This window comes from Xenopus tropicalis, chromosome 8 (assembly GCF_000004195.4).
Source record: "Xenopus tropicalis strain Nigerian chromosome 8, UCB_Xtro_10.0, whole genome shotgun sequence".
Taxonomy (NCBI): domain Eukaryota; kingdom Metazoa; phylum Chordata; class Amphibia; order Anura; family Pipidae; genus Xenopus; species Xenopus tropicalis.
Genome location: NC_030684.2, coordinates 8,490,855 through 8,514,800, shown reverse-complemented (window position 1 = coordinate 8,514,800; position 23,946 = coordinate 8,490,855). Strand labels below are relative to the sequence as shown.

General features: G+C 46.1%; 1 protein-coding gene across 5 annotated transcripts in view; it reads left to right on the top strand.

Annotated features, from left to right (window-relative positions):
- The window catches only part of phf19 (PHD finger protein 19), a 54,645-nt gene that overhangs the window by 15,569 nt on the left and 15,130 nt on the right, over positions 1 to 23,946 (top strand). The window contains exons 5-15 of one of the 5 annotated variants that reach the window (XM_031890544.1): positions 809 to 909; positions 3,801 to 3,949; positions 6,230 to 6,325; positions 10,817 to 10,885; positions 12,101 to 12,221; positions 15,073 to 15,140; positions 16,749 to 16,919; positions 17,753 to 17,837; positions 18,874 to 18,959; positions 20,190 to 20,285; positions 21,619 to 22,980. In XM_031890544.1, coding sequence (XP_031746404.1) covers positions 809 to 909; positions 3,801 to 3,949; positions 6,230 to 6,325; positions 10,817 to 10,885; positions 12,101 to 12,221; positions 15,073 to 15,140; positions 16,749 to 16,919; positions 17,753 to 17,837; positions 18,874 to 18,959; positions 20,190 to 20,285; positions 21,619 to 21,967 — 1,391 coding nt within the window. In that variant the 3' untranslated portion in view covers positions 21,968 to 22,980. The other 4 variants (XM_031890545.1, XM_031890546.1, XM_031890547.1 and 1 more) reach the window with 4 other exon arrangements.

Genomic DNA, 23,946 nt, shown 5'->3' with positions numbered 1-23,946 from the left:
GCCCCCTTCTTCTTCGCAGTTTTTCAATCGGGGGTCACTGACCCCGACAGCCAAAACTCTATTGCTCCTGTGGGGCTCCAGTTTTATTGTTACTGTTACTTTTTGTAACATTCTTTACTATTCAGGCCCTCTCCTATTCATATAATAGTCTCTCATCCCAACTACTTCCTGGTTGCTAAGGTAACTTGGACCCTAGCAACCACATTTCTGCTGCAACGCCATACTGGAGAGCTCCTAAACTGAATAAACTAACTATAAAGCTACAAATAATTAAAAAAAAAATGAAGACCAATTGCAAATTGTCTCAGAATATCACTCTACATCATACTAAAAGTTAACACAAAGGTGAACAACCACTTTTAAAATGATGTGAAATTGAGGCTAGACTTCCCCGCTCACTGCCCTGTTTGATCTCCCCTGTTATGAGTACATCCCAACATCTGGACAGTGTTTAGGGACCCAGTGATCTTATATATACAGCACCGATGTTCAGCTCCCTTCCCCCAGGGCCAATAACAAACCAGGATGTAAGAAAATCTCCCTATGGGGGAAAAGCCTGCGGCGTCTGTACGAGCCACCCAGATGTGCGCTGGAAACCGTATCTCTCCACCCTGCCTCGTTAAAGCAGGATTTAATATTTAAAACGAGTTTTATTTATCCTTTAAAACCATTAAAGTCTCAAGTCCCTTTTGACTACTGTGCCACTGGGTATTTGCCCCTTTTTTTTCCTTTTTGCACATGGTAATGTGGGTCTTGGGTCCTCTGTGTAATTGGATCAGTTGTTTTATGTCTTATTTCATTTCCCCAGGTTATCACCAGAAGTGTCACATCCCCGTCGTGGACAGCGGCGAGAACGGCCCCTTGGAGCCGTGGTTCTGCAGAAGGTGTATCTTTGTTCTGGCTGTCAGGGTAAGTAAATATCTTGCTGTATCCCTAAGGGTGAAGACACACGGTGCTACTAGTAGCAGCTACTTGTCGTGCCTACAAAATAGACAATGCTGATCATTTACTGTCTCTAAGTGTGTTTTAGCAGAGGCAATTCTCAGTATTGTCTATGGCAGGGGATTTCCTGGAGTTTAGTAGCCGTGAAAAAGTAGCTGTTACTAGTAGTTCTGTGTGCCTTCACCCTAAGGGAGGTGACAGACAGAGAGATTAGTTGCCCCGTGGCAAATCTTCGTTGCCGTGGGCCACTAATCTCCCCGCAATGCCATCCCACCGGCAAGAATGTAAATAGCCAGTGGGATGGCCTCTCAAGGCAACTTCGGGCGACTTCCGGAAATAGTAGCAACGCAGGGCGACTAATCTCCCCTCTGTCACTGCCCTAAGGGTGAAGACACGTGGAGCTATTAGTAGCAGCTACTTTTTAATAGTACTAAACTCCAGACAATACCCATAGACAATACTGAGAATTGCCTCTGTTAAAACACACGTAGAGACAATTATCAGTAAATGATCAGCTTTGTCTATTTTAGTAGCCCTGACAAGTAGCTGCTACTAGAAGCTCCATGTGTCTTCACCCTAACGGCAGGGGAACACGGGGAGATTAGTTGACCAGCGACAAATCTTAGTTGCTGCGGGCGACTAATCTCCCCACAATGCCACGCCGCCGGTGGGAGGGCATACGCTTCGCTACAATTTACCGAAGTCGCCCGAAGTTTCCTCTCAAGGCAACTTGGGGCGAATTCTGGAAATCGTAGCGACGCGGGGCGACTAATCTCCCCTCTGTAATTGCCCTAAGGGTGAAGACAGATGGAGCTATTAGTAGCAGCTACTTTTTAGGGCTGTGACAGATTGGGAGATTAGTCTGTAAATCACCAGTGGGATGGCATACGCGGCACGTTCCACGACTTCGGCAAATCACGGCGCCACATATGCCATCCCACCGGCGATTTACATTCTAGCCGGTGGGATGGCATTTCTGGGGGATTAGTCGCCCGCAACAAGGGAGATTTGTCGCGCGGCAACTAATCTCCCCGTGTGTCACAGCCCTAAGGGTGAAGACACATGGAGCAGCTACTTTTTAATGGCTACTAAACTCCAGAAAATACCCATAGACAATACTGAGAATAGCCTCTGCTGAAATACACACAGAGACCATTATCAAAAAATTAGCAGCATTGTCTATTTTAGTAGCCATGACATGTAGTTGCTACTAGAAGCTCTGTGTGTCTTCAAGGGTGAAAATCCCCTGCCATAGACAATACTGAGATTTGCCTCTGTTAAAACACACGTAGAGACAATTGGCAGTAAATGATCAGCATTGTCTATTTTAGTAGCTGCTACTAGTAGCTCTGTGTGTCTTCACCCTATATGGGGTATAATATAAACAGCCAGACAGATGCTGCTTTCAGTAATAAAGGTAAGAGAGTCCCAGGGCAGTATAAATTTACAGTAGAGGAGCCCTGGCCCAGGGTAAAAACTAAACGACTATATTCCATGGGGGTGTGCTATTAAATTGGCCCAGCGAATGTCACTTTCCGTGTTCCTTAAGTAGTAATCTAGTCCTTAGTGGTGAAATGTAAATGGATTGGCTAAACAAACCGTGTCCTTGTTGGCAGCACAGTTGCGCAGTGTTCCTCCGAACCGCAGTCTAGTATGTTGCTCCGGAGAGGGACATCGGGGCCTCGTAACTCATTTCAGGTTGGGTAGCGTGCAGCCAAAAGGTTGCAGAGCCAATACCTGGCACCGTTATGACTTTTTCACTCAGGCCCCTGACTTCTTGGTCATAAATCAGTCACTAGCGCCCCATCCGGACTCACCCACCAGGCAGCCGTTGACGTCATTGCTAGAATATGCTGAGTTCAGTGGATACAAAGAGTCTGCGGTTACACAGGAAGAATTTCTATGCTCTCTTGTCCATTCCATTAAAGCTGTGTCTTTATATTCACTGTGGTTTAAATAGTTGACATTCTACCCCCTGTATTAAGCACAATTCAGCAGGAACAGCCCCCCCAAGTTTGCTCATAGCCTGTACAGCGAGATACCATAACACTATGGCAGCATAGGGATTCCCCTGTACTAAGCACAATTCAGCAGGAACAGCCCCCCAAGTTTGCTCATAGCCTGTACAGCGAGATACCATAACACTATGGCAGCATAGGGATTCCCCTGTACTAAGCACAATTCAGCAGGAACAGCCCCCTAAGTTTGCTCATAGCCTGTACAGAGAGATACCATAAAACTATGGCAGCACAGGGATTCCCCTGTACTAAGCACAATTCAGCAGGAACAGCCCCCTAAGTTTGCTCATAGCCTGTACAGAGAGATACTATAAAATTATGGCAGCATAGGGATTCCCCTGTACTAAGCACAATTCAGCAGGAACAGCCCCCTAAGTTTGCTCATAGCCTGTACAGAGAGATACTATAAAATTATGGCAGCATAGGGATTCCCCTGTACTAAGCACAATTCAGCAGGAACAGCCCCCTAATTTTGCTTATAGCCTGTACAGAGAGATACCATAAAACTATGGCAGCATAGGGATTCCCCTGTACTAAGCACAATTCAGCAGGAACAGCCCCCTAAGTTTGCTCATAGCCTGTACTGAGAGATACCATAAAACTATGGCAGCATAGGGATTCCCCTGTACTAAGCACAATTCAGCAGGAACAGCCCCCTAAGTTTGCTCATAGCCTGTACAGAGAGATACCATAAAACTATGGTACATAGGGATTCCCCTGTACTAAGCACAATTCAGCAGGAACAGCCCCCTAAGTTAACAGTTAATATTAATAAGTTGAATCCGATATGATGGGCAATCAGATGTAGTGCCTAAGCCATTTCCACCCTTGTGCCTACAGAAAGGAGGAGCGCTGAAGAAAGGTCCGATTGCGAAAGCACTGCAGGCAGTCAAAATGTACCTGACCTACAGCCCAACAGAACTGGACTGGGACTCGCCGCACAGAACCAACCAGCAGCAGTGTTATTGTTACTGCGGGGGCCCCGGAGAGTAAGCACAGGCCTTGCTATTTGAGTTATCTACAGATGATTTATGTATGATAAGCTGGGCATGATACACTTATTATAGGCATATGATGTGTTATCTGGAAACCCATTATCCAGAAAGTTCCGAATTACAGGAAGGTCATCTCCCATAGACTCCATTTTAATCAATTCAAAATTTAAAAACATATTTCCTTTTTCTTTGTAGATATAAAACAGTATGTTGTACTTGATCCCAACTAAGATATAATTACCCCTTATTGGGGGCAGAACAGCCCTATTGGGGCAGAACAGCCCTATTGGGTTTATTTCATGGTTAAATGATTCCCTTTTCTCTGTAATAATAAAACAGTACCTGTACTTGATCCCAACTAAGATATAATTACCCCTTATTGGGGCCAAACAATCAACCATGAAATAAACCCAATAGGGCTGTTCTGCCCCCAATAAGGGGTAATTATATCTTAGTTGGGATCAAGTACAGGTACTGTTTTATTATTACAGAGAAAAGGGAATCATTTAACCATGAAATAAACCCAATAGGGCTGTTCTGCCCCAATAAGGGGTAATTATATCTTAGTTGGGATCAAGTACAGGTACTGTTTTATTATTACAGAGAAAAGGGAATCATTTAACCATTAAATAAACCCAATAGGGCTGTTCTGCCCCCAATAAGGGGTAATTATATCTTAGTTGGGATCAAGTACAGGTACTGTTTTATTATTACAGAGAAAAGGGAATCATTTAACCATTAAATAAACCCAATAGGGCTGTTCTGCCCCCAATAAGGTGTAATTATATCTTAGTTGGGATCAAGTACAGGTACTGTTTTATTATTACAGAGAAAAGGGAATCATTTAACCATTAAATAAACCCAATAGGGCTGTTCTGCCCCCAATAAGGGGTAATTATATCTTAGTTCATTTAACCATGAAATAAACCCAATAGGGCTGTTCTGCCCCCAATAAGGGGTAATTATATCTTAGTTCTGATCAAGTAGAAAGGAAATATTTTAAAAAAAAATTAAATTATTTGATTAAAGTGCAGCTTATGGGAGATGACCTTCCTGTAATTCAGAGCTTTCTGGATAACGGGTTTCCGGATAAAAAGAAAGAAAAAGAATAACAAACGAATGGAATGAAAGGAACTCAACCATGTTGTAAAAAAACAACGAAAAAGCCCAGTCTCACGTGCTGTTTAAGCCGCGCTGTAAATTGCCCATATGGTTCCTATCCGCTGTCAAATGAAAGAATGTTTTGTGGGAAGGGGTGAGAACACTTCCAGTTATAAAAGGCGAAATCTAAACATTTAATCAGCTGCGTAATAAATGCGCAGAGCTGAATTCCTACCAATTAGTGCCAAGCGCCTGGAGTCCCAGGGCTATAGAGAGAGTGCTTGGATCTGCATCTCTTCAGCGCCTGGGCCAGTCGTGCCTGGGTGACATAATACGTCCGTGTCTTTCCTTATACTGTTCCTTTTGTTTGTACAACTGCTAGCACTTTGCTGAGTGGCACGGGGGAATTTTAGCTGTGCAAGAACCTATCGATGTCTAAGAAAATAGAAATCTGATTATTGGGAACTACAGTCTGGCCTAATCCTAGAAACTATGATAAAGGGATGACTGGAAGTCACAAGTGATTCCCATTGTTAGCAGCAGTCCTGCCCTGCTTTATGGCTGAGATTCTAGCTATCTGTATAACAGAGCATTCTGTCACAGTGGCACAGATCCTATCTGATCCCCCCATTGTAAGCAGCAGTCCTGCCCTGCTTTATGGCTGAGATTCTAGCTATCTGTATAACAGAGCATTCTGTCACAGTGGCACAGATCCTATCTGATCCCCCCCCATTGTAAGCAGCAGTCCTGCCCTGCTTTATGGCTGAGATTCTAGCTATCTGTATAACAGAGCATTCTGTCACAGTGGCACAGATCCTATCTGATCCCCCCATTGTAAGCAGCAGTCCTGCCCTGCTTTATGGCTGAGATTCTAGCTATCTGTATAACAGAGCATTCTGTCACAGTGGCACAGATCCTATCTGATCCCCCCCATTGTAAGCAGCAGTCCTGCCCTGCTTTATGGCTGAGATTCTAGCTATCTGTATAACAGAGCATTCTGTCACAGTGGCACAGATCCTATCTGATCCCCCCCATTGTAAGCAGCAGTCCTGCCCTGCTTTATGGCTGAGATTCTAGCTATCTGTATAACAGAGCATTCTGTCACAGTGGCACAGATCCTAGTAGCAGTAGTGCATTTTACTTTATTTATACTCCTGTTTCTCTTTGTTACAGATGGTACCTTAAGATGATACAGTGCTACAGATGCCGACAGTGGTTCCATGAAGCCTGTATGCAGTGCCTTAATGAGCCCATGATGTTTGGAGACAGGTAGGCCCTTACTCTGTTACTGCAGAGCTCACAGATAATAAGATATATTTCCAGCACAACTGATTGCTCTTCTTACCAGAGGTACAAAGTGAGATAAAGTGCTAAGAATGAGCAAGGTGCATTGTGGGGAAAAAAGTTTATGAAGGGGCTGAATCGACAAGTCCTATAATTTTTTTTAGTTATTAGGATTAAACACCTTCATGCAATTCGCATGAAACCATTGAAACCTGATGCCTGGCCGGCCCATTACCCTGTGGTGCAGGGAATAGTGTGTTTATCCAGTGTCTCGGCTGTTAACACTCGGCCCCACTAGCTGTTAATAGCCAGTAATTTGGTCAGAGTTGACGGCTTATTACCATTGTAAATTATACAGAAATGGACTATTAAAACAACATTTTTTTTTGGGGGGGGGGGGGGGTTGGTTGGAGAGACCATATGCAAAGGAATTCGGGCACGTGAGGAATAGAGGAGAGTTATATTCGGCAACAAGCAGCCAGTGTACATTAACCGTTTAGAAATAAACCATTAAAGGGCAGTTTATCTTGGTTACAGAAAAATGCACGCAGAGCAGAAAAGGATTACCAACAGGGGGACAAGAAATTGACCTGTGGGGGTCATTTACAGCCTCTTGGGTAGAAGGCAAGACAGTAAGAACAGGGCTAGCCTGCGCCCCCTAATGTTATATCAGAATATTTTTTTTCCCCCAGCACAAGGGGCATAGCATAGCCATTACCCTGGGGAGTCATTCTGCCTGAATGGTCCCCAAGGCGCAGGCTCTTTGCCACCAGTGGAGCTAGCCATCTATGGTCTCTATCACATTCCCATCACATTCAGGGGTTGATGGGAATGTGATAGGGACCTTAGATTGTAAGCTCGCTGGGGCAGGGGCTGATGGGAATGTGATAGGGACCTTAGACTGTAAGCTCACTGGGGCAGGGGCTGATGGGAATGTGATAGGGCCCTTAGATTGTAAGCTCACTGGGGCAGGGGCTGATGGGAATGTGATAGGGACCTTAGATTGTAAGCTCACTGGGGCAGGGGCTGATGGGAATGGGATAGGGACCTTAGATTGTAAGCTCACTGGGGCAGGGGCTGATGGGAATGGGATAGGGACCTTAGATTGTAAGCTCACTGGGGCAGGGGCTGATGGGAATGGGATAGGGACCTTAGATTGTAAGCTCACTGGGGCAGGGGCTGATGGGAATGGGATAGGGACCTTAGATTGTAAGCTCCATGAGTTGAGAGGATGATGTATAATCTCAGTAAAGATCAGTGTGTGTGTGTGTGTAGTTCACGCTACAGATGTGTGAACGCTGGGAGAAAATGTGGAACTGTTCAATGGAATTCTGCGCATTCTTTTGCATTCCAGAGCGAGGGAACAACCCTCCGAACAAATGGAGCCTTTCCTCTTTAGAGCAGACACATTCCCCTCGTGAACCTCTCGGGCACCATGAGCCGTATTCCTGCTAATGCCAATGGGAGCAGAACACACCAAGTGCTTTATTAGGAAGGGGGGTGCTCACTTTTTCTTTTTTTTTTTTTTTTTTTTTTTTTTTTTTTTTAAAGAATTTTGTTTTGGTTTTTTAATATCCCAAGGGTAAAAAGTATAGACCCTCTATTAAAAACATGTCTGCTCCTTTTTTTTTTTTTTTTCTTTTAATTAACAGCAGATCTTCTGCCATAAACGTTTCTTATATGTGGGAATCCTTTCAAAGCTGCTGTTTTAGTGTCCCAAAGCCAGAAACAAAGTGCCTTTTTATTTATTTTCTATAGCCGTTTTATACTGCTACTCAGCTAAACCAAGGGAACCCTTCCAATCTTCTTGCTATTAGGCGGGCAGGACAACTATCTACTGAGCAGAGCAGAATCCAGTGACAAATAAGCACAAGTAAATTAAATGAGAGCCAAACCTTTGCTTATTTCTGATTGGCTGCAGTAGACTTTCCTTGTTCTGCACACTTATTTATATGGTCATATATATTCATAAGGGGATTATCCCCCAAGCCTACTTTATTGCAGTTGGTCTGTCCAATCTGAAAAGCTAGTTTATAGATGCCTTCCCTTTGGTATCAGCCTTATGTTTATTTGCTGAATGCATCAACATGGCGTGAAGTGGGCATTTCAGGCTGTTGTTGGTGCTGCGACTTTGCGGCATTGCCATTAAGCATTTTGGTCATTCTGCTTCTCTTGTGTCAGTATCTGTTCTATGTGCTATTGACCCTAGGGCTTACAGGACCTTAACTATAGTTAAGGTTGAAGACACACAGAGCTACTAGTAGCAGCTACTTGTTGGCTACTAAAATAGACAATGCTGATCGTTTACTGATAACTGTCTCTACGTGTGTTTTAGCAGAGGCAATTCTCAGTATTGTCTATGGCGGGGTATTTTCTGGAGTATAGTAGCCATGAAAAAGTAGCTGTTACTAGTAGCATTCACCCTTAGGTGGGCATATCAAAAAGAATCTTCTTGTGTATGGGTGAAGACACACACTACGCTGCTAGTAGCAGCTACTTTTTCACGGCTACTAAACTCCAGAGATGTTTTTTATTGCTGAATGCATCAACATGGTGTGAAGTGGGCTTTTCAGGCTATTGTTGGTGCTGCGACTTTGCAGCATTGCCATTCAGCATTTTGGGCTGCAGCAATTCTGGGCATTCTGCCTCTCTTGTGTCAGTATCTGCCCCATGTGCTATTGACCCTAGGGCTTACAGGACAACTAACTAGGTTAAAGGTGGCCATACACAGGAAGATTCTTCCTGATATGCCCACCTAAGAGTGAAGACACACAGAGCTACAAGTAGCAGCTACTTTTTCACAGCTACTAAACTCCAGAAAATCCCCTGCCATAGACAATACTGAGAATTGCCTCTGTTAAACCACATGTAGAGACAATTATCCGTAAATGATCAGCATTGTAGTCAACAAGTAGCTGCTACTAGTAGCTCTGTGTGTCTTCATCCCAAAGGTGGGCGATATCGGGCTCATTCGATCGTTTGGCCCTAGGGCTAAACAATCAAATTACAATGGTGGGCATAGGCGCCATTGGATCGGGGACCACATCAACTGCAGTCCCCAATCCAGAGGCCTGCCCGATCGAGATCTGCCCATACACAAGCAGATAAGCTGAATTGGTGTAAAGCAAGGGTCCTCAAAGTACAGCCCCCCGTGGGCATTTACCCGGCCCCTCCCCGTGGAACGCTGATTCTAGCGTAGGGGTCGATTCTCAGCCTCCATTTTTTTTCACAGGACAAGCATCAGCCCCTTGTGGTATCAGCCTTATGTTTATTTGCTGAATGCATAAACATGGCGTAAAGTGGGCTTTTCAGGCTATTGTTGGTGCTACGACTTTGCAGCATTGCCATTAAGCATTTTGGTCATTCTACTTCTCTTGTGTCAGTATCTGCCCCATGTGCTATTGACCCTGGGGCTTACAGGACAACTAAATGGGTTAAAGGTGGCCATACACAGGAAGATTCTTCCTGATATGCCCACCTACGGGCCGTGTCACACGAGGGAGATTAGTCGCAAATGTGACAAATCTCCCTTGCTGCGGGCGACTAATCTCCCCGAAATGACATCCCACCGGCGAAAATGTAAATCGCCGCCACATATGCCATCCCATCGGCGATTTACATTTTCGCCAGCGGGATGTCATTTCGGGGAGCCCGTGACAAGGGAGATTTGTTGCAGGCGACTAATCTCCCCGTGTACCAGAGCCCTAAGGGTGAAGACACACAGAGCTTCTAGTAGCAGCTACTTTTTAACAGCTACTAAACTCCAGAAAATACCCTGCCATAGACAATACTGAGAATTGCCTCAGCTAAAACACACGTAGTGACAATTATCAGTAAATGATCAGCATTGTCTAATTGAGTAGCCGTGACAAGTAGCTACTGTGCTACTAGTTGCTGAATTGGTCTAAAGCAGGGGTCCTCAAACTAAGGCCCACGGGCCGGATACGGCTCCCCCGCAGCCATTTACCCGGCAGGTCTCCTCCGTCTACTACTGTGTCAGCGTTTTGCTTTGCTCAGCGCATCACCTCGTCGCCATGTAACGCTGTGACGTCACCGCGTTATGTAGGACGCAGTGAGCCGCTAGGCAGAACGCCAACACAGGAGTAGACCAGCCCCCCAACAGTCTAAGGGGCCGTAAACCGGCCCCCTGTCCAAAAAGTTTGAGGACCCCAAGTCTAAAGGACCTGAATCGGCAGCTAAAATCTGCCCGTGTATGGCCACCTTATGTCTATTTGGCCACCCACGATTGGACAGTTGTTCAGCCTAGACCTTTGCGGACGGTTTTCCGTGCCTTGGGCCAGTTATTTCAGGAACCTGGGGGCCAGATTATTATATACAAAGAGGTTTATGGTGATCGTAATTTATTCTGGGGTCAGAAAAATCTCTTGCAGGGGCCACATCCCACCCACAGTACTTCAGACTGACCGCACCACAACTTCTGAATAACCGCTTTATCCACCCTTTTTCTTTCGGCAGGTTTTATGCATTTCTGTGCTCCGTCTGCAATCAAGGCTCCGAATTCCTCAAGCGTCTGCCTTTGAGATGGTAAGGGGGGGCCGCTTCAATAAAAATCCCTATCACGCCATTGTGGGAATGGCCGGTCAATTACAGGACTGTGCTCGGGATGGGAAGAAGTGTGAAAGGGAGCTTACATCATGTTTACTTGGCAAATAGCAACTTGTCTGTACAGGGCAAGTGGAGCACAGCAGAATCTGCCCCGGGGGGGCCGTCGATGAAAATGGTTGCCCCCTCGTTCAGCGTCTGTTGCTTTGTAATCCCCTGAAAGAAGTTGCTCGTTGTTACCCTGCCAAGAACTGATAGGGCTGCTTCCCAAATGGCCATTGTATTAAGGGGGGTAGGAATGCTCTCAGTCGGTGGAATATAAACTCAGTAGCACCCTGTTATAGAATCCTGCATGCCTTTTGAAACAACGAAGGGGTTAAAATGCTCATTTTTGATTGGCCAGATTGCCTGTTGGCAAGGCCAGAGTGTAATTAAAGTCTTAGGAATGATGATAATAGGAATGCAATGGAGTATCTTCTACCATGTTAGAGAGGCTGCACACATACAACTGTAAGTGGCCAGATTGAATCAAAACTGTAGGTCCTTGTGGGGCAGGCAGGGCCGCCATCAGAAATCACAGGGCCCCTCACAACAAAATTTTCTGGGCCTCCCACGCCCTGTCCCCCAATGGCCCCTCCCTAGTGACCCCTCACATCAGTACAAAGGACACACAGACATTGGTAACCAGGGCCCCCCTAAAACATTGGTAGCCAGCTCAGGGCCCCCTAAAACATTGGTAGCCAGCTCAGGGCCCCCTAAAACATTGCAGGTTCTCCCCCAGTGTCCTCGTATTATGGCCCACTCCCCCCAGCGTTCTCCAGCTCCCCCCTAGCGTCCTCCCCAGCATCTTCCAGCTCCGCCCCCAGTGTCGTCCTGCTTCCTGAGGCTCCCCCTGCTCCCCCCAGCATCCTCCAGCTCCCCGCCCCACCACCAGCGTCTGCTTGCTTTTTTTACCTCAAAGCATGCCTACACTGCCTGACCTAAAGTGACAAGGCGAAGGATCAGTCTCCCCTTGTTTGATAGGCTAATCTTCCATTTCCAGCACTTCTGCCTGGAGAGGTCTGTGACTGATTAATCGAGGAGAGCAAAGAGTTTGAACTGAAGCAAACCACACACAAATTCACAAAATACACACACATTGCAGTCTGAACTTCTAATGTAGCATGGCACACTTATCTTTCTGTGTGTGTGTTACAGGGTGGATATCGTCCATCTAGCCTTATACAACCTGGGCGTGCTCAGCAAAAAGAAATACTTCGACTTTGAAGAGATCCTGACATTTGTGAATGACAACTGGGATCACTTGCAGCTTGGAAAGGTACGTTTGTATTTTGTGTCTTTTGTGTCTGGCTGCCATATTGGTTTCTGCAGAAAGAGATGGAGTGGTGCTATTGCAGTGACTATTGCGGGCTCTGTGGTAGTGTTGGGTCTGTTTGGCATTGTTAGAGTGTTCTGGGGTATTATACATGGAATTGGCACTGTATTTATCCTGCTGTGGGTTCTGGGGTATTATACATGGAATTGGCACTGTATTTATCCCGCTGTGGGTTCTGGGGTATTATACATGGAATTGGCACTATTTATCCTACTGTGGGTTCTGGGGTATTATACATGGAATTGGCACTGTATTTATCCTGCTGTGGGTTCTGGGGTATTATACATGGAATTGGCACTGTATTTATCCTGCTGTGGGTTCTGGGGTATTATACATGGAATTGGCACTGTATTTATCCTGCTGTGGATTCTGGGGTATTATACATGGAATTGGCACTGTATTTATCCCGCTGTGGGTTCTGGGGTATTATACATGGAATTGGCACTATTTATCCTACTGTGGGTTCTGGGGTATTATACATGGAATTGGCACTGTATTTATCCTGCTGTGGGTTCTGGGGTATTATACATGGGATTGTCACTGTATTTATCCTACTGTGGGTTCTGGGGTATTATACATGGAATTGGCACTGTATTTATCCTGCTGTGGGTTCTGGGGTATTATACATGGAATTGGCACTGTATTTATCCTGTGTGGGTTCTGGGGTATTGGCACTGTATTTATCCTGCTGTGGGTTCTGGGGTATTACAGTGCCAATTCCCTGTATAATATTTCCAGCCTTTTTGTTGTAGGAAATGTTTTGGATCTGGGTTGGGAAAGCTTTGCCTGCAAGTCTTATTAATATCCGCCCATTCTCCTTTGCTTCCCCCCCCTGCCTGTGCAGGAGCTGAACATTTTTCAGATAAGGGGGGGGGGGGGGGGTAGGCAAATTCCCTACTTTGCAGTGAGTTGGAGCTGATTTAACTTCTAGAGTCTTCTGAAAGCTGTGATGAGCCGTTTGCTCTCTATCCATTCAGGTTTGGTCTTGTGCCAATTTGTTCCATATGCTTGCCAGCTCTATCCCTTTGGATTCCCAATTCTGGGAAATGATCACATGGGCTTGTGTGCAGTTTGGGAAGGAAAGCAAGAAGGGCGGGATGGTTGAAATAAAGGCAGTCAAGTGGCAGGGAGAAGGTGCAAGTTTGTCACGTCAAGGTGGCGTGTTGTCCTATTTGTTATGGCAGCTCCCTCCCATATGTATAAATACAAAAATACAGAGAAGGAATGTTCTGGGCACACAATAAGCTGTACCCCCATACTGTACTGTCTAAGGGAAACACTATGGCACCTCCCTCCCAAATGTATAAATACAAATATACAGAGAAGGAATGCTCTGGGCACACAATAAGCTGTACCCCCATACTGTACTGTCTAAGGGAAACACTATGGCACCTCCCTCCCAAATGTATAAATACAAATATACAGAGAAGGAATGCTCTGGGCACACAATAAGCTGTACCCCCATACTGTACTGTCTAAGGGAAACACTATGGCACCTCCCTCCCATATGTATAAATACAAATATACAGAGAAGGAATGTTCTGGGCACACAATAAGCTGTACCCTCATACTGTACTGTCTAAGGGAAACACTATGGCACCTCCTACCCATATGTATAAATACAAATATACAGAGAAGGAATGTTCTGGGCACACAATAAGCTGTACCCCCATACTGTACTGTCTAAGGGAAACACTATGGCACCTCCCTCCCATATGTATAAATACAAATATACAGAGAAGGAATGTTCTGGGCACACAATAAGCTGTACCCTCATACTGTACTGTCTAAGGGAAACACTATGGCACCTCCTACCCATATGTATAAATACAAATATACAGAGAAGGAATGTTCTGGGCACACAATAAGCTGTACCCCCATACTGTACTGTCTAAGGGAAACACTATGGCACCTCCCTCCCATATGTATAAATACAAATATACAGAGAAGGAATGTTCTGGGCACACAATAAGCTGTACCCTCATACTGTACTGTCTAAGGGAAACACTATGCACCTCCTACCCATATGTATAAATACAAATATACAGAGAAGGAATGTTCTGGGCACACAATAAGCTGTACCCCCATACTGTACTGTCTAAGGGAAACACTATGGCACCTCCTACCCATATGTATAAATACAAATATACAGAGAAGGAATGTTCTGGGCACACAATAAGCTGTACCCCCATACTGTACTGTCTTAAGGCAAATCTAATATGTATAAGCACAGATTTTCCCTTAATCTCCTCTTTGCTGAGAATAAATTCTTTTTATCCGCTGCCTAGGCAAATAAATGGATTTTTAATGTATTATGTCACTCCTTGGCATGAAACCCCCCCCCCTTGGCTTCCAGTTAATGTGATGCTACAGATAAAATGCTCCTATTGAGGTGAATCTATCGGGGCAGGCAGACAGTCCTCCTTGAACAAACGCAAACGTTTTCCAGCGAACTCCTATTCAAGTTTCATCTCCTATTTGCCGACCGTTAGAGGGGCGAGGGGAAATTACGGGAAAGCCTATTCGGAAAGACGAGGGTCGGAGGGCCCCCTTCTGTGCATTGTTGGTATTGCAGTTAGTGCCGGCGTTTAACACTTTAGATGCCACAGATGTGCCCGAACTTTCCAGGCAGCAGTGCTGTAAATAAGCCTTTGGGATATAGGGAATTTTAATCTGCCCTGCCATGTACATGGAGCATCAGTTTTTGACTACCCCAGGTAGGGGTTACCGCTAAAGAGCAGAAATATGTTGCCTTTATTTATGTGTCCTTTTCACTATCAATCTCCCATTACAGATTGCCGCCACGCTGGTAGAAGAAAGAGCACATCACCTTCTGGACGCCTTAAATAGTTATAAAAGCAGGTGAGCTTGTTGCACCTAAATGGCCAATCTCTGTTGGGTTTTATCGTTTAACCATAGTTATTAGTTTCAAGTCTTGGGGAGAGAAGGAGGAAGTGAAAAGCCAGAAATTAAAGGGGAAGGTCGCCTTTGTCTTTTATTATGCTGTAGACCAGGGGTGGGTAAACTTTTTGGCTTAGGGGCCACATTGAGTTATGGGCCGGGCCAGCGTTACGCCCAGGGCTGCCATCAGAAATCACAGGGCCTCTCAGCTCCCCCTCAGCATCCCACCCAGCATCCTCCAGCTCCACTCCCCAGCATCCTGCAGCTCCCCACCCCAGCATTCTCCCCAACATTCTCCAGCTCCCCCCTCAGCATCCCACCCAACATCCTCCAGCTCCACTCTCCAGCATCCTGCAGCTCCCCACCCCAGCATTCTCCCAAACATTCTCCAGCTCCCCTCCTCAGCATCCCACCCAGCATCCTCCAGCTCCACTCCCCAGCATCCTGCAGCTCCCCACCCCAGCATTCTCCCCAACATTCTCCAGCTCCCCCCTCAGTATCCCACCCAACATCCTCCAGCTCCACTCTCCAGCATCCTGCAGCTCCCCACCCCAGCATTCTCCCAAACATTCTCCAGCTCCCCTCCTCGGCATCCCACCCAGCATCCTCCAGCTCCACTCCCCAGCATCCTCCAGCTCCCCCCTCAGCATCCCACCCAACATCCTCCAGCTCCACTCTCCAGCATCCTGCAGCTCCCCACCCCAGCATTCTCCCAAACATTCTCCAGCTCCCCTCCTCAGCATCCCACCCAGCATCCTCCAGCTCCACTCCCCAGCATCCTGCAGCTCCCCACCCCAGCATTCTCCCCAACATTCTCCAGCTCCCCCGCCTCAGCATCCCACCCAGCATCCTTCAGCTCCACTTCCTAGCATCCTGCAGCTCCCCACCCTGCATTCTCCCCAACATTCTCCAGCTCCCCCCCCAGCATGCTCCAGCTCCCCCCTCAGCATCCCACCCTGCATCCTGCAGCTCCACTCCCCAGCATCCTCCCCAACATTCTCCAGCTCCCCCCCCAGCATCCTCCAGCTCCCCCGCCTCAGCGTCCCACCCAGCATCCTCCAGCTCCACTTCCTAGCATCCTGCAGCTCCCCACCCCAGCATTCGCCCCAACATTCTCCAGCATCCCACCCTGCATCCTGCAGTTCCGCATTCTGCAGCTCACCCCCCTGGCATTCTGCAGCTCCCCCCCCCCCCAGCATCCCCATGGCACCCCCTAGCTTGATCCTCCAGCGACCTCCTGTCCCCTGGCTCCCCTGACATCCATTTATACGGTTGCATCCAGTCGGTGCCCAAAATTCTTTAAAGGGGGACGGAGTTTGCGGGCTGGATTAAAAAGGCCAACAGCCCGGATGTGGCCCGCGGGCCGTAGTTTGCCTACCCCTGCTGTACACGGAGCTGTTTGAAGCAGATATTAACTTGTCTTTGTTTATTTATTGTGTAGAGATTTTGAAATTTGCTGCTGTTTGCTGTAAATGGTTGTCAGGAGTTGCTGACCCCCAGCAACCAAATCAGAGGCTTACAGTCCTTATCGCTGGCTTTTTCTAATTGTTTAATATTCATATTTTTCAGGTTTCTTTGCGGCAAAGAAATAAAAAGGAAGAAATGCATATTTCGCCTAAGAATCCGCGTTCCTCCGAGCCCCCCCGGCAAACTCTTACCAGAAAAGGCGGTTGGGACAGCGGAGAGCCGGTCGGCTGATCTTAAGAAGAAAGGGAGGAGCAAATATTCCCATAAAAACAGGTAATTCTCTTCATTATATACAGAGGGGGAAAAAGGAGATACTTACAGCGTATTATAAACATTCCATTAATGTCTAGATATATTTATTTAGACATTAAAGGGGGGTTGGTTGACCTTTAAGTTAAGTTTTAGTATGTTATAGATTGGCCAATTCTAAGCAACTTTCCAATTGGTCATTATTTTTAATAGTTTTTGCATTATTTGCCTTCTTCTAACTCTTTAAATGGGGGGGGTCACTGACCCCAGCAGGGAAAAACTCTATTGTTACTTTTTGTAACCATCTTTTCTATTCATCCTCTATCCTCTATTCATATACCAGTTTCTCATCCAAACCACTCCCTGGTTGCTAAGGTGACTTGAACCCTAGCAACCAAATAGCTGCTGGACCGCCAAACTTAGGACTCCTGAACTAAAAATGAAATAACTACAAATAATAAAAAGACCAATTGCAAATTGAATCAGAATTTCACTCTCTACATCATAGTAAAAGTTTACTCAACCCCTTTAATGGAAGTTTTATAATGATCAGGGACACCAAACCAGAAGAACAGTTCAACGGACATAGGAATAGGCCTGAAGAATTAAAGGGGAACTCTACCTATAGCATTGGCCCCTTCATCCTTCCAAAGGCAAGGACCTTATTCTTTGTGCCCTTGTGATGCCTTTACTGCCCTTACATGCTACCTAGATCCAGGCCTATACAATAGTGTATTGACCCCTGTCTCTGTACCTCTGTTGACAAATAGGGATGGTATTCAGGGGTGCGGCCGAACCCAAAAAACTGGGTTCAGTGCGTCCCTAGTGACAATGTCCCCCCCTTTTTTTGCTTGTAGCCTACCTCATGAATGTCAGAGGCAGCGGCAGCAAGGAATTCGGAGGAAACAGTCGAAGTTCCTTCTGGAGGATGCAATTCCCAGTGTAAGTATCCAGGGTAGGACCGGGGGGTGCAGGGCCCACCGGGGCTTTTGGCCCAGGGGCACCACACCCCCTGAGGTGCTCCCGCCGGCCATGTCACTCCCTAACCCCCTGCAGGGCCCCCGACCATACCCCCTAACTTCCTGCAGGGCCCCCCACCATACCCCCTAACTTCCTGCAGGGCCCCCCACCATACCCCCTAACTTCCTGCAGGGCCCCCCACCATACCCCCTAACTTCCTGCAGGGCCCCCCACCATACCCCCTAACTTCCTGCAGGGCCCCCCACCATACCCCCTAACTTCCTGCAGGGCCCCCCACCATACCCCCTAACTTCCTGCAGGGCCCCCCACCATACCCCCTAACTTCCTGCAGGGCCCCCCACCATACCCCCTAACTTCCTGCAGGGCCCCCCACCATACCCCCTAACTTCCTGCAGGGCCCCCCACCATACCCCCTAACTTCCTGCAGGGCCCCCCACCATACCCCCTAACTTCCTGCAGGGCCCCCCACCATACCCCCTAACTTCCTGCAGGGCCCCCCACCATACCCCCTAACTTCCTGCAGGGCCCCCCACCATACCCCCTAACCCCCTGCAGGGGCCCCCCACCATACCTCCTAACCCTGTCACCTTCCCGACGTACTCCCCTGAGCACGTGTAAGTGAAAGGCGTAGGGGGGGTCATCGATGGCCAGGGGAAGTGGCAACAGGGATCGGGTCTGGGCCGCCGGGACCCACCGGGTTTTTTCCCGGTGTCCCAGCGGCCCAGTCTGACCCTGTAAGTATCTCCTAGCGCCTGTTTGCTGTTAAAGGGGAACCTAAACAAAAAGCTGCTTATTGCCTATTGAACAAAATTGTTCTAAGCAACTTCCCAATGTACATTTATTACACATTTTCACTGCTTTTAGAGTTTAGTTTTGCACTGCTGGTTCTGACTCCTGAAACAATTGAACCCAAGACCCTGGAGAAGAACTGACTCATTTAAGAGATGGAAGAACTGCTGTGCATTACTAATGTTTTCTCCTCTCCTGTACACGGCAGAGTGACTTTACGTCGGCCTGGAGCACAAACCATCACCTGGCCAGCATATTTGACTTCACCCTAGATGAAATTCAGAGTCTGAAAAGGTAAATGGTATTAACAAGTCTATAGCAACCAGGTTGTCTCAGGGATGGAAGAATGGGAGTATTAGAAGTTGAAGGGGTTGTTCACATTTGAGTTAACTTTTACCATGATGTAGAGAGTAATATTATGAGAAAAATTACAATTGGTCTTAATTTTTTTTGTTTTATTTCTTTTAGTTTCACTTTCTGTTCAGCAGCTCTTTAGTTTCAGCAGCTATCTGGTTGCTAGGGTCCAAATTACCTTAGCAACCAGGAAGTGGTTTGAATGAGAGGCTGGCGTATAAATAGGAAAGGGACTGAACAGAAAAAAAAAAAAGTTATAAAAACGTAAAAATAACAATAAAACTGTAGCCTCACAGAGCAATAGTTTTTTGGCTGCTGGGGTCAGTGACCTGCCCGTTTGAAAGCTGCAAAGAGTTAGAAGGCAAATACCGTATATACTCGAGTATAAGCCGATCGGAATATAAGCCGAGGTACCTAATTTTACCTAAGAAAACTGGAAAAACGTATTGACTCGAGTATAAGCCTAGGGTGGGAAAAGCAGCAGCTACTGCTAAGTTTCAATAATCAAAATAAATACCAATAAAATTACACTTAATATTTAATTCAAAGAAAAACAGTAAATTAGCTTTGTATGTGGAGAAGAGGGTCAACAAAAACAATATGGTATCAACAATGATAACTTACAAGTACTACCCCCTTAGCTCAATCAGCAACCAAGCTAAAACACAAAGAGTTAAAATCCTTCAAAACTATATATAGTTTATATAGAATATAAAGTGCAATGTCTAGTGCAGAATGGGGCAGGTGAGGATGGTAGATGAAGATGAATTTGGGAGCGGGCCAGGGCACTGGAGGGTCTGATTGCAGGTGGCCTAATTTGCACACAAAGGACAGAGGGTGCTAGTCTGGAGGGACCCATGGCACCCGACTCGAGTATAAGCCGAGGGTGACTTTTTCAGCACATTTTGGGTGCTGAAAAACTAGGCTTATACTCGAGTATATACAGTAGTTCAAAAACTATAAAAATAATGAAGACCAATTGAAAAATTGCTTAATAAATGTTTGCTCAAAGGTGAACCACCCCTTTAACAAAGCTAGATGTTCTTGGAGACCATTAGAACCGCCGTAGGCATAAAGTAGGCTGTAGCCAATCAGAATCTCAATGAGACAACCTGTAGCCAATCACAAACATCGTACATCCACCTGATCGCTTCAAACCACTTCTTGCAGCGCGAGCTCAGGGCAGAACTTCACCTCGGATCTGGATTCTAACGACGCAGCAAGCACTTCCGGGTCTGCCAGCACCAGCCTGTCTTGCGAGTCACGGTAAGCGCCGTTTGTGTGCCGCTGCCTTCGCTTCGCCTGTATGAATGCTGCTTTTTGTCGCATCATTGCTGCTAAGCTCAAAAACTTACAAATCATTTTGTCCTTAGTCTAACGCTCATTTTGCTTGCATATGACTTAATAATTTTGCACTCTTGTCTTCATCATGTTCCTAATGGGGGTTTAAAGGGAAACTATACCCCCAAACAATAAAAAATATATTGCATAAACCAGCTCGTATGTAAAACCCTGCTTCATCTAATTGTAATCCTAAATAGAAAACTGCCATTTTAAGTACTAAGGGCCGCCCCCTGGGATCATAGGATTCAACGTGCACACAAACAAGCCAAGGCACACATACATGCTAGGCCCCATTATCCAGTGAATGGGCAGAGTTCCGCCTTTTGCTCCCACACTACTTCCTGTTTCAGTTAGAGCTGCATCACTTCCTGTCAGCTGATCTGAGGGAGCACACAGCCCATCACAAAATGGCGGCCCAAGAGAAAGGATGCAAAAGGCCGATATTTACTGATACAGGTATGGGACCTGTTATCCAGAATGCTCCCGACCTGGGGTTTTCCGGGTAAGGGATCTTTCCGTAATTCGAATCTATTACCTTACGTCTGCTAAAAAAATTATTTAAACAGTAATTAAACCCAATAGGATTGTTTTGGCTCCAATAAGGATTAATTATATCTTAGTTGGGATCAAGTACAGGTACTGTTTTATTATTACAGAGAAAAGGGAATCATTTAACCATTAAATAAACCCAATAGGGCTGTTCTGCCCCCAATAAGGGGTAATTATATCTTAGTTGGGATCAAGTACAGGTACTGTTTTATTATTACAGAGAAAAGGGAATTATTTAAACATTAAATAAACTCAATAGGGCTGTTCTGCCCCAATAAGGGGTAATTATATCTTAGTTGGGATCAAGTACAGGTACTGTTTTATTATTACAGAGAAAAGGGAATTATTTAAACATTAAATAAACTCAATAGGGCAGTTGAAATGCCAGGGCCTGATTTGAATTTCAGTCCGGCCCAGTGGTTGTTCAGCAGACTTCCTATAGGGGGCAAAAATGCTTAGATTTCAGCTCTTTATACATGTTTTTGTTGTTTTTTCCCTGTGCTTCGCTCGCTGGATCTCCCTAACCTGCTTTCAGCAACCTGGCTTTGGTGTATGTGATCTAATGTAGTGCATGAAAAGTCCTAGATGGCTAATCCTGGCTTTCTCGCTTCTCACTCCCGCTTTGCATTCTGGGAAATGTGACGCTTTGGTCAACAACAACAACGCAGCCCTGTTTTTGTTCGTTTACCGCTAATTCCACTTGTAGAGGGAACGTAGGAAGCCGGAAGAGGAAATTCGCCTCCAAAAAGTACACGTCCTTCGAAGCCAAGAGAAGGGCCGTGGACCGCACAGGCAGGCTGAACGGCTGCGCAACGGAAGCCGCCGAATACGTCGGGGCCTCCGACTACCAAGACCACAGCATCGAGAGTCGCACCTTCGACAGCCTTAGCGAAAACGATACCTCGCTCTCCCACCTGAAATCTTCCATCACCAGCTACTTCGGAGCAGCGGGGAGAATGGCCTGCGGAGAGAAGTACCAGGTCCTGGCGCGCCGAGTCACCCTGGAAGGCAAGGTCCAATATCTGGTGGAGTGGGAAGGCACCACCCCCTACTGACCCATCCGCCTATACGCTATACGCTTGTGTACGTGACCAAAGGAAAAGCGAGTGGAGGCAGGTGTATTACTTTGAGCGGGACTCTAGAATATTCCGTAGTGTAGTGATATAGGTAGGTAGGACGGAAAGCCTTGGGGGTATTATAAAGACTTGTATTAGCCGTTATACGACTACGGCGTTGCGGTAAAAAAAAAAAAGCACTTCTGCAGGGTACAGTGTTCCCTTTAGTGTCCAACTGACGCCGTTATCTTCAATTGTGATTGGCCGGCTCTGTGTATTGCGTGAAGCAGACTCTGTTCTTGTCATTTGAGACACTATGGGGCTCATTTACTAACCATCGACTCTAAACTCTATTTGGATTTTTTTCCCGAAAATTCGCAGAGAAAAAGCGGATTTACTCGGCCAAAATGGCTAAAAATCCGAATTCGCTTCATGTAGAAGTCAGTGGCAAAGGTCCGTTTTTTCTTTTGTCTCGAAACTTGGGTTTTGTCCGAAAATCCAGACTTTTCTGATTTGCCGCAGCAACAATTCGATAAAATCGGGATTTTCGCGGCGGCAGTTCGTGAAAGTCGAGTTTTATACGATTTTTCTAGTAAATATCAGACGTTCGGAAAACTAGTTTTAGTCGAATTTGAACATTTTTTTAAAAATGGAGTTTTATTAACTCCGCCCCTATATAAGGGGTTATAGTTAGGATCCTCCCTGTTTAAAAAGCCAATAGCCTTCTGGGCTCTAAATTACAAAGCCAAAGATCACACTATTATATAGAGATATATATTATAGTATTATTTTAATCCCCTTATGTTGCAGTATGTTGTTGGATGTTGTTTTCCCCCAAAGTGGGAATACCTTTTGGTCAACCAATAGGAAACTATAGTTAATATTAGCAAATTAGATCTCTTTTTGCGTAGAAATATACTGGAATACTTGCCTTGCCTTATTAAAGGGGTTGTTCACCTTTTAGTATGAGGTAGACAGTGATATTCGGAGACACTTTGCAATTGGTCTTTATTTTTTTATCATTTATGGTTATTGAATTATTTAGCTTTTTGGTCAGCAGCTTCCCGGTTTGGAATTTCAGCAGCTATCTGGTTGCTAGGGTCCAGTTTAACCTAGCAACCAGGCAGTAATTTGAAAGAAAGACAGGAATACGAATAGGGGAGGGCCTAAATAGGAAGATAAATAATAAAAAGTAACAATAAAACTGGAGCCTCCTAGAGCAATTGTTTCTGGCTGCCGGGGTCAGTGACCCCCAGTTGAAAGCTGGAAAGAGGCAGAAGAAGAAGGCAAATAATTTAAAAACTATAAAAAAAAAAATGAAGACCAATTAAAAAGTTGCTAAGAATTGGGTGAGCAACCCCATTAACTTTTGCACATTAGCCTTATATTTGGCTTAGAAGTGTGCCTTCACCAACAAAAAAGCCAAGAAATGATGAGCCCTAATTGCTTCTGTGGGATATGTACCTCCTGTAGGGCCAGCGTTAGGGGCAGGCAGACGAGAGACGAGGGGGGGTACTAGGACCCTCTTCTGCCACCCTATCTCTAGCCCCGCAACTTAACACAGGTAAGTTTTAAGTTGCATGGGGGGGGGGGGGGGATGTAGGGTTTGGGGAATGCCTGTTGGGGACAAAGGGGGACACATTGGGGTGGGTACATGACAGTTTGCCTTAGGTGTCCTTAACCAGTTGCCAGGCAATGCCCCCACCAGTACTTCCGCCCCCAGGGGCCCTGCAGTTATCCTTGCCGGCCACGTCCCGTAACCCCCCCCGCAGGGTCCTCCACCCGACTTCCTCCACTGAGCGTGCCTAAATTTAATGCGTCAGGGGAGGAACAGTCGGGCAGGGGGAGCGCCGGCAAGGGTCAGGTCCTGGTGGCCCAGTCCGACTCTGTTTAAACCTGTAGTTTTCCATCAAACTCATTCCTACAATTAGCACATGGGGTATATAGTCTACATGTCGGACCCAATCCCTCTTACCACT